Raw genomic sequence first — 11,528 nt, 5'->3', positions numbered from 1 at the left:
AATTAATTTATTATTATAGACGTGATGTATAGCGGGATTACGATTACATGGTTTAGGTAATGAGTACATTTCATTCCTGTAGTGTCTTCCCTCAATTTTCAATCCCTTTTTGACTTTGACCTAATTAGTCATCTACTCCGAGCCTAGGGACCTGCACTGTCAAGATGAGAGGGAGGGAAAAGAGAAGGGGGGGGGGGAAGAAAGATCAACTTTGTGTATTATCCCCAAAACGTATTTTCGTTAAAAAAAATTAAGATTGAGGGGGAGAGGAAAGAGAAAGCAAATAGGGTTTTTTGAACCAAACATAATACATAGACACCTGAAATACCCTTGGGATCATTCCCTGTCTTTGAGTAACCTGAAATGAATGTCAGTTACGTTCTTTTTTTAAATAAGAGCAGATTAGAAGCTGCAGTTGGGGGCGGGCGCTAACTTGAAGGGTGTTTTGAAGGTGCGTCTTCTAATCAGCTTCTTTTATTTATTTATTTTTTGTAATTTATTAATTAAAAATTTGACAAGGTGTTGTGCAAAAAGGATATAGTTACATAGTAGGGCAGTGTGTACATTTCTTGTGATATCTTACACCCTTTATTTTTTAAACCTCGGTTGTTTTCCCCGTGCGGTAGGAGTGGGGGGGAGTCGTCTGCAGATCAGGGTAGGCCTACCGAGCCACCCAGGGTACGGCTTCCGCCCCCGTCCACTCCCTCACTACCTGGCCGCACCCAACACCTGGGAGCCCCGAGGGCGTTAGGGTCGCGGATAGGATAGGATAGCTTGTTCCCGGACTGGAAGCAGGCGCGACCTCCGCAGGCACTGCGTGACCCCTCACGTGACCCCGCCCCCCCCCTCCCCCCGGCATCAGGGTCTCGGCTGGTTTGTCACCGCTGAGCGCGCGCGCGCGCACTTGCCGCGGGGAAGGGGGGGGTCCGGTCGGCGGTGTCTGGGCATGCTCAAAGCGGCGGCCGCGGCCGCGGGTCGCGCTGTCGGAAGCTGGCGGCGGCGGTGCGGGCGGTGTTGACGCGCGCGCGGCGGCGGCGGGGACTGGAGGACGGCGGGAGAGGGCGGGGGCGCCGGACGGGGAGGGGGAGCGCCGTCGCCGTCACGGCCCCTGGGAACGTGGGGCGCCGCGGCGGCCGCTGCGCTCGGTGGGTTCTGTCTCCTGGGCGGCCCCGGCGGCCGGGGGAGCGGGAACTTGGGAAGGACCGCGCTCCTCCGGGAGTGGGGCCGAGCCGCGCCCGCGCCTCCGCGGCGGCATGGGCCCCTTCCCCGGGCCTCAGCGGGCACCATCCGCGGGAACTCCCGGGCTTCCTCGCGGCCGAGCCTGAGCGACCCCCGGCGTCCCCGGCACCCCCTCCCTACACCCTGACCTCACCCCTAGCCCGCTTGCTCCCGAAGCCGCCACCGCTGGTGTTCTCCGTTATGGCAACGGAGCCGCCATCCCCGCTCCGTCTCGAGGCGCCCGGCCCGCAAGAAATGCGGACCCCACCGGCCAACGATGCCGACCCCGAGGGCACCCCGCCATCGGCGGCCGGCCGGCCGCGTTTCCTCAACGGCTGCGTGCCCCTCTCGCATCAGGTGGCCGGGCACATGTACGGGAAGGACAAAGTGGGTAAGTGAGGGGGGCCGCGGGGCTCCCCGCTCCCTTTCCTCCCCCCGAAGACCCCCCGACCTTGCTGTCTGCACGGTGCACGTCCGGCCTTGTCCACCCCGACACCCCCCCTCCCTTCCCCAAGCCTAGCCACGGGGTGTAAAGGGGGCACGGACAGTGGGGCCACCTCCAGGGTTTGGGGCTTCGGGCTTGTAGAAGGGGTGTTGGCAGGAGAGACGTGCCTGGTCTCCCCAGAAAGAGTGAGTGTGGATTGGAGATGGTGTTATTAGTTTAAAAAAAAAAAAAAGGAACTTGGTTTTTACTGGACGGGGAAGTAGGTTCTCCCTGGAGCACAAGATCTGTTTATTATAGGCGAGGAGCTATTGCAAAAGCAAAGGAATGAAAGGCAGATGATGCTAATCTAGTTCTCTTGGTTGGATGCAGCTGCATAGCTGTAGGGGGAAGAAAAAAACTAAATAGCCGCTCCCCCCCTCCCCCATACTGGCCTGGAGGTGGGGGAGAGACTATCTTGGTTTATCCGGATTTGTCCTTGCCCCTTGGGGAGGTTTTTAGTGTCTTTATTTGTCTGGGAGGCGTGTTTCCAGTAGCAGAATCTTGGATTCTTGGTAGGAACTACTCCCTGCTGGTGTACTAGAATAGTACACATATAAAGCATTCCTTTTTTTTTTTTTTGGTTTGTTTACCATTATTATTGTTCTTGCTGTTGGAACATTTTTTTTTCTTGTTTACCTTGGTTGTTGTGGGTGGTGAGTTTTAGAGGTAGTCTAGCTCAGTGGTAGCGTGATCCTCCTGCTTCAGCTGGGATTACAGGGGTGAGCGACCACACCCGGTTTCTTCTTCATCCTCTTGAGACAATTTCCTGGCCTCTGTAATACATTTTGTTGGTTCACAATTTTAAAACATTGTACAGGGCCTGTGTCAGTTTTGAGAAGTGTAATTAGGAACTGGCTTACTCATAGTGGTTCCCTGGACTATGGTTATCTAGACAATCTTATGAATGATAAGTGTAGATTTTTGACCCAGAGCAACTATAAAAGACAGTGTTTTTCACTGATGAAAATCATCTAGGTGTAGGCTAGTAGTACTGAAATTTTTAGACAGGCAACTAAGCCTAAGGTCTCATGGGTGCTATGCTAGAATCTGAAACCAAGGGATTTTCCTCTGAGTACTGTTTTTTTCCACCGTGTGTTATGCTTCCAGTAAGTACACAGGCTGAGTGAGACTCAGACTCAAGAAATGTTGAAAGAGTGTAAATGAATAGCCTTTTTAATACAAGAGTTAGGAAACAACACACTTAAGGTTTTTAGGAGACATTTCCTTCTATGTGTCATATATCTGGGAATAATCATTTTGAGAGTGCTCAGGGGGTCAACTGTTAATAGAGGCATTTTTATTGATGTTTTTCCATAAATGGTAATGATAATGTCCCTGATTATATTCCAGAGGCCTGGAAGAGTTGATTATCCCCCTATGGTTGCTAGAGATAGATTTATGTACCAAGGTGAATAAACCAAACATCACCACGTAAAAATAATCTCTATGATGATTATCATGTGAGTGTAACCAGTAGCCAGTGCTTATGAAGAGAATGTGAATAGGCCATGAGGTGCACACCTATAATCCTAGCATTCTGGAGGATGAGACAGGAAGATAACAAGATCCATGCCAGCTTGGGCTACATAAGGTGACCCTGTATCAATAATAAACAACAACAATAATAGAGTATGTAAATGATCCTATGTAGTTATCTCAAATTAGAAATGTACTCCAAGTGTGACTTCAAACAATGGCAGAAAGCTAATTTGGCTCTACAATCACCAAATTAAAGGAAAGGAATAGTTTAGATTTCAGTATTCTTCAACTTTATTATCACGTTCAATTTAAAATGAACTTGACTTTTTTTTTTTTTTTTCCAGTCCTGGGGCTTGGACTCAGGGCCTGAGCACTGTCCCTGGCTTCTTTTTGCTCAAGGCTAGCACTCTACCACTTGAGCCACAGCACTTCTGGCTGTTTTCTATATATGTGGTGCTGGGGAATTGAACCCAGGGCTTCAAGTATACCATGTAAGCACTCTTGCCACTAGGCCATATTCCCAGCTGAGTTTTTAATTTTTTTAAACTGTAAGAATGGTTAGTGTTCTTTTTGGAGAAACATTGAGGATCAAATACTGGTCTAAATTTTCCATGCATCCTTAACTCAGTTGTTAAAATACAGTTAAATATATCAGCAACTTTTTTTTTTCAGTTTGTATTCCATCAAGTAGTAAAAACAAGTATTTGTACTTACCATATACAAATATTCCTTGAGTAACAATAGGATTATATCTTCATAACTCTATTATACAGTGAAAAGGGTTAAAAATTATGCTCAATGCACCTGAAGTTAGGAAACATCATAGCATAGCTAGTAGTAGTACACTATGTTACCTTTGTGATTCGGTGGCCAACTGGGACTGCAGCTTGTTACCATTGCCAAACTGGGAAAGTGTGTCATATTGCATAGTCCTAGAAAGATCAAAATTCAGAATATGAAGTACTTTTCTACTGAATGTCTCTATTGGTTTTACACCAGTGTTCAACAGTTGTTAAATAGAAACATTATAAGATGGGCTCTATACTTAACTTTGGGTGGGGGACAATATTGTGGTTTCATCTCTGGTCCGCAAGCTTGCTAGGTTGGCTCTCAGTATTTCTGAGCCACACCTACAGTCCTGTTTTTTTTGTTTTTTTGCTGGTTATTTATTTATTTTGCCAGTCCTGGGGCTTGGACTCAGGGCCTGAGCACTGTCCCTGGCTTCTTTTTGCTCAAGGCTAACACTCTGCCACTTGAGCCACAGCACCACTTCTGGCCATTTTCTATATATATGGTGCTGGGGAATCAAACCCAAGGCTTTATGTATACAAGGCAAGCACTCTTGCCACTAGGCCATATTACCAGCCATTTTTGCTGGTTATTTTTAAGATAGGGTCTCACTTCCTGCCCAGGCAGTCAGTGGTCCACCTTATGTTAGTCTTCCTGGGTTGTTAGGGTAACAGCCATGGACCACTGCATCCAACTTTTCATTGAGAAGCTGTCTTATGAACATGAACTTTTCTACTCAGGTTGGCTTCAAACTACAATTTTCCTAATCTCAGCTTCCCAAGTAAACAGGGATTACAGATTTGATCCACTGGTACTGGGCTTTTTACTTTACTTTTTAAAAAATCTGATGTTGCCAGGCACTGGTAGCTCATGCATATAATCCTAGCTACTTGAATCTGAGATCTGAGGACCATGGTTTGAAGCCAGCTTGGGCAGGAAAATTGGTGAGACTCTTATTTCCAATTAAATACCAAAAAACTGGAAGTGGAGTCTGTTGCTCAAGTGCTAGAGCTTTAGCCTTGAGCAAAAAGTTTGGTGTGTAGAGATGAGGTAGTTTCTGGGGAAACTAGTATTTAAACCTACAGTCTTGTGGTGGTGAAGTTCCAGAACTAGTTTTGCTTGTTGACCTATTCTTTTTGAAAATGCACTGGTATAAAGTAATGTAAGTTTAAAGAAAAGTTGCAAGAACAGTAGAGAGAATTTGCCAACTTTGTTTTATGGTATCTCTCCCTATGAACATTGTTTCTACTGAACTATCTGTTAGTAAGTTGCAGATATCCTACCAATTGCACAGTAATATTTCCTACGAACAGTAATAATATCTTCTGTAACCATAGAGTATTTATTAAATATGGAAATTTCCAACCACTGTTGGAAGTTGATATTCTCATTTGATATTATAGTTGATATTTTCATTTTGTCAACTGTACTATAATGTGTTTTATTGCATTTTTTTTCAGTGCAGGATTCTGTTTAGGATCATTTTTTGCTAGTTACTCTTTCTCTTATCCTCCTTGAATTTGCAACATATACATAACCTTTTTTTATGATACAGTCATAGCTAGCTAGGCTAGCAGGCTAGCTATTGTGTGAAATGCTCCTCATTTTGAGTATCTGGTAGGTATTTATGATGAGATTCAGGTGATGCATTTGTGGCTGGACGTGTATGTGTGTTCTTTTTACTGTCTCACATCTAGAGACCCACAGTGCTTGCCTGACATTATTAGTGGTTAACTTTGATCTTTTGACTTCTTCCGTGTGTAGTTAGTGTTATTTCCTTTGTAACTAATAAGCTACTGTGAGGAGATCTTGTTGAGATCTGGATCCTCATCCTTAGAGTTGCCATCTGTTTATGATTTTTTTCTGAAGCAGTCTTTTCTCTGATAGTTACAAAACTATGATTTCCCCCTCCAATTTTATCACTCCCTTCAACAATGAGCATTCTACTGTGAGCATTCTACTCCTGTACATGTGTGTCTTTCTGTTTGACAAGTTGATTGTTATTTTTAACGTGTGATATAACCTGCTATACAACTTTCCTTTGTTGTTGTTTAGATTGTCCTGGATTTGCTTATTGGGAACTTTTCTGTCACAAATTTTGATATTCTATCCATTATTTTAGACTTATGCCTTCCCTTCCTAGCTCTAGAATTAGCCATTAGTCCAAGGAGTCCTAATGCTTTTTAATAGGAAATGGTATGTAGGAGTTTTTCCTTTGCTTTCCCCTCTTCTGTAATTGAAACAAGGGCTTATGAATTCTGGACAAGTGGTCTGCTACTGAGCCACACCCCAAGCCCAAAACTTAAGTTCTGGGTGCTATGAGTGGTCACAGGTACTGACATATCATTGTTTTCAGGACCTTCCAGTGGAGGTGAGGGCTGGATTCAATGTTTTGGAAATTTCATCTGAATCCTTTCCTTCATTTAAAATTTGTTTTCCTTCAGCATTTTTTCCAGTGTTATATATAGTACATTTATTATTTTTCTCAGTTCAATCATTTTTTTCAGAATTCTATGCGTATACTTCTACAGAAAACAAACCTCGATTAAATAGTTGAAGATAATTTTTTGCTTTTGGTTTTGTGGCATGAATTCAGGACCTGGATGCTGTCCCTGAGCTTTTCTTCCACGTAAGGGTAGCACTCTACCTCTTTGAGCTACAGCCGCACTTCTAGTTTTCTGGTGAAATTTCACTTTAGTTTCAGATACTATAAGCCTTGAATGTTAGAATTTGCTCACCTTATATACCTTCTGTTTACTCACATACATTGAGGGCTTGTGTTTCAGGGTGACTGGTGTGGAACTGAGTTACTGTTTTAGGGTTACTATAGTTTGTAATGCATCCTGCTACCTCACATGTTTTCAACAGCCTGATTTCTGCATTTGTTTAGTGGGAAGTCCACCTGTGTCTTGAGCAACTGCCTGTCTCAAGGTGGTAAAGCAGCTATGTTTCTCTGCTCATCAGATAAAGACACCTCACTGGAATTGTGTTTATCAAAGCCTTTCTGCTTGTCACTTTACATTTGCTCTGTGGATTGTCATGACCACTAGAGTAAAGGTCTTGCTTGTTCTTAATCCCCACCTTCAGGAACAGGATTCTTCCATAGTAATTTTTGGTTCTATTAGAACATTCTTGAGGTGCTGAAATCATTTGACTACTTACCAGTCAATCTTAACTTGTATGGATTTGCATTTACCTTCCTTCTATTTTTTTTATCAAAGTTCTAAAGCATATTTGAGTGCTGTATTTATTTTATTTTTGGCAGTAATGGCGTTTGAATTTAAGGCCTTGCTATTATATACCTCTGCCATTTGAGTTACATCCCCAGCCCTTTATTTGCTGTATTTTTCAGATAGGGTCTTGTATTTTTGTCAGAGGTTGGCCACAGTCCACGATCCTCCTGTCTTTGGCCTCCCATGTAGCTGGGGTCACAGGCATTAAATAAATACCATGTGTGGCTTATTGATTGAGAATAGGGTCTTGTGAACGTATTGCTAAAACTGGGCTCAAGCTGTAGCTCTTCCTATCTCTAACTCATAAATTTGAGCCAGGGTGCCCAGCCACTATATTCCATGAGACTTTGTGCTTTTTTTTTCATTAAAAAATGCAGAATGTAATGAAAAAATGAAATAGAAGCTCAAGTAGAATATTTTATCAAAATTCTGATTATGTGAAAGATCAACATATGAAAATTGAAGAGTTATATTCAGGACTGACCATTTGTGGGCCAGTGTTGACACACTTATGGTGAGTTTAGAAAAACACTGCTTTCCAGTGGGCAGATTATGAAAGGGTGCTCCTTCCCACACCAGGCTATGTGTGCTTTCAGCCCTCACTTTTCCAAATGGCTCCATCTCTTTGTCCTCCTGTACAATGGTGAAACTGACTCAGGATAATTAGTTTACTTAAAAATTTTTTAAACAAAAGTCTTGCAGAACATTAACAAGCAGGAATACATATGTGGCCACTGTTGACACATTTTTTTCTTTTTTCTGTTTATAAAAGTAGGATCAGTTTGTGTTACTGTTTCATATTTAATTATAACTTAACCTCTCTTGAAAAGTCTATTACTGAGGTTTTCTGTAAAAATGTACATGTGAATGGAATTGAGAGAGTCAAACAGGGCCAAATTGCCACTGGGGAGTAGTAATTGAAGATAAAAAACTAAGCAATTTGAAGTTTGTGTTTGGATGCTTTGCATGTAACAATACTGAAATGTATTGGTTGAGTGTTAAAAATTTTCTGCAAGAAGCAAAAGTAAATCCTTACATAACGCAGTTTACATGTCACTTGAGGAATAGATCTGACCTTGTGAGTAAGGGTCACTGAAGTGGAAACATGATGCCATTTCTGTTACTAGGCATACTGCAACATCCAGATGGCACAGTTTTGAAACAGTTACAGCCACCTCCAAGGGGCCCCAGAGAGCTGGACTTTTATAATATGGTAAGTGAGGTAAGATTTGTCTTATATACAGAATGTTCTTGATGATGACTCAAAGTAGGAAATACGTTTGCTATCATGACCTATTTCATTGAGTATAGTAGAAACAAAAGGTTCGTGACAAAGCACTAATCTTTTACTGTATTACTGTATGTGGTGTAGTCTTGGGGTTTCTAGTGCATGCCTTCAAGACTTACTCTGAGTCAGGAAATTGATCTTAGTCAGGAGTTATGATGCAATTTAAAAAAAATATCACTTATCTGAGAGTATTTGTAATTCTCCAAAATGCTACATTAGATAAGTGTTTTTTACCCCAGAATTTCTTAGTTTTGGTTTTACTTTGCTTTTTTTTTCTTCTTCTTTTGTACTGATACTGGGGCATTGAACTCAGGGTCTGGGTGTTTTCCCTTATCTTTTTTGCTCAGCGCTGTTGCTCTGCCTTGAGGCATACCTCCACTTTCAGCTTTTGTGCTGGTAAATTGGAGAGAAGTGTTTCTTGGACTTTCCTGGGCTGGCTTTGAAGTGTGATCTTCATTCAAATCTCAGTCCAGTGAGTAGCTAGGATTACAGGTTTGAGCCACAAAGGCCTGGCTTTTGCTTGCTTTTTAAGACAAGATCTCACTGTATATCCTAGTCTGGTTTCAAATTCTTTTCTTTCTTTTTTTTTTTTTTTGCCAGTTCTGGGGCTTGAACTCAGGACCTGAGCACTGTCCCTGGCTTCTTTTTGCTCAAGGCACTCTGCCAACTTGAGCCACAGCGCCACTTCTGGCCTTTCCTAAAAATGTGGTGCTAAGGAATCGAACCTAGGGCTTCATGTATACGAGGCAAGTAATCTTGCCACTAGGCCACATTCCCAGCCCCATGGTTTCAAATTCTATATAACCAGACTGGCCTTAAATTCATAAACTCATAATCTCCCTGTTGATCATCTAATAGTGGTATTACAGGTATGGGCTATCATGCTAAGATTAGAGTCTTAAATGTACTAATCTATACTGTGACTCTCCTAAGGAGAGAGGAAGGAGATAAATTTAACATCTGATTAAACCGATGAGTAGGAAATTTTTCAGTTTGTCACCCAAAGGAAAACCTCTTACTTACCCTTGAAGTCATATGCTGAATTACTCCCTCTTCCTTACCCTGTCAACTACTAATCTGCTTCTGTGGACTTTGCTGTTGGTAGTACTTCATAGAAATGACTAAGCCCAAAGTTTGACCTTTTATATCTAGCTTATATTTACTGTAATGTTTTAAAGGTCCTGTATGTGCATCACACTTCATTTTTATTTCTGAGTGATATTCTACTGTTCTTATATCCTACTTGCTCACTTTTTAGTGGATATTTGGATTATTTTGACTTTTGTTCATAGGGATTCAATGAACATTCATGTACAAGTATCTGGGTACTTGTTCTTTCTTCGTTGGGTACTTAACAATGGGATTGTTGGGTCATTTGGTAATTCTGTGTTTAATATGTTGAGAACATGTCAAACTATTTCCTGCACTATTTCCAGCACTTTTTTACATTCCCAGTAGCATTCTGTGAGTGTAGTAATTTCTCCACATTACCTTTAAACAGTGTAATAGTGATTATGAAGTGCTACCTCATCATAACTTGCTTTGATGTGCATATTTCCCTGATGACTAATGATACTGAGTATCTTTCCAGGTACTTACTGGCCACTTATACATCTTCTGCAGAGTACTGACTATAGAGATCTTTTACCCATTTTTAGTTAAGCTGCATTTTGAAATTCTTTCTTCCTCTGGGGCACAGATGAAAGTTCATTGAACTTCCTTTGGCAAGAATTTATTTGCATACTATGTTTACAAACAAGAATTACTTTGTATTTACTAATAGTTATCTCCATACATAGTACATAGTTATAAAATAGTTGAAAGGCAGTGAAAGGGTATAATTAGATAGCAAGAAAAATGTGCTCTTAATACATACTTTTTTCCAGTAGAGATAAAATAATCTTTTTGTTTACTCCAAAGTTACTTCCAACTGAAATCCATACCAGCTAAATCATGATTCAGTAATGTTGTGTTTAATTTGAGAAATAATGCAGGACAATTATGAAGCATATAAGAAACTAAGGAATGTTCTATTTCTCTTTGTTTCAGGTTTTTGCTGCTGATTGTAGTGATGGTGTTCTTGTAGAGCTACGAAAATATTTGCCCAAGTATTATGGCGTCTGGTCACCTCCTACTGCACCAAATGGTAGTATTTTCTTAAAAGTACATTTTTTAGTTTTATTCATGAGGTTGACTTTTCAAGGCTTTATGTAAAACTAAGCAGTATTTTGAAAACACAGAATATATATGCTTTCTAATTTTTCTTTTCAAAATAAAATTCACATGATGTAAGGATTCAAGGACTTACTATCAGTCATCATCCTCTTTGGTCTTCAGAACTAAAAATTTTCTGATATTAGCAAACAGCTGTACAAGGGGGAGGGATTTCATTGTGGACATTTCCACACATGGATACAATGCATCCCAGTCAGTTCATCCCATCTCTCCCTTACTCCCCCCACCCTTCCTAGTACAATTTCAGTGGTTTAGTATGTGCAGTCTATTTCAAAAATATTCAGTGCTAATTTTAAAATTCATCTTTTTGCTAATAACAGCTGTGACTTGAAGGCAATAGCTTCTACCTTGAGTATTTACTTAAAACTTTTATGAACTTCACTAACTCAGTAACTTTTAATAGTTACAGATGTCTCTGGCTCTGTCAGTCATGTCTGTCTCTTATTTTTTTGGGGGTGATAGTGTCTTTACCAGGTACCCAGGGAGGATCAGTTTTTTGACCCTCTGGCCTCTGCCTTCCCAGTGTTGAGATTACAGGAGCGTACCACATCCTGCTTCAGAAATCTTTTTGAGTTCTACCATCTACGTGTCACATGAGAATGTTTTGTAAACACTAATTTTCTTAGTAACTAGAGATATTGGTACTACTATGATGAGAAGGCAAGATGAGAAAATGAGAGATGACAGGAGAAAATTTAAGCAGGAAGAAAACAAAGGATGAAATAAAAATATACACGACACAGATGAATCCAATCACCAGCAGTTGTCTGAAGGGATTTCCTCTTCCTTTCCTACTTTATTT

At 41.4% G+C, this 11,528-nt stretch overlaps 1 protein-coding gene across 1 annotated transcript in view; it reads left to right on the top strand.

Moving 5' to 3' along the window:
* Nucleotides 1–1,418: 1,418 nt before the first annotated feature.
* The window catches only part of Ipmk (inositol polyphosphate multikinase), a 29,596-nt gene continuing 19,486 nt past the window's right edge, over nucleotides 1,419–11,528 (top strand). Inside the window, exons 1-3 of the mRNA XM_048338799.1 lie at nucleotides 1,419–1,609; nucleotides 8,331–8,416; nucleotides 10,541–10,637. Of these exons, the coding sequence (XP_048194756.1) occupies nucleotides 1,420–1,609; nucleotides 8,331–8,416; nucleotides 10,541–10,637 (373 nt within the window). The 5' untranslated portion in view covers nucleotide 1,419. The remainder of the gene's footprint in view (nucleotides 1,610–8,330; nucleotides 8,417–10,540; nucleotides 10,638–11,528) is intronic.

Source organism: Perognathus longimembris, chromosome 2, assembly GCF_023159225.1.
Source record: "Perognathus longimembris pacificus isolate PPM17 chromosome 2, ASM2315922v1, whole genome shotgun sequence".
NCBI lineage: Eukaryota > Metazoa > Chordata > Mammalia > Rodentia > Heteromyidae > Perognathus > Perognathus longimembris.
Note: the sequence above shows the minus strand (reverse complement) of the source record. Positions and strands in the feature narration are given on the sequence as shown.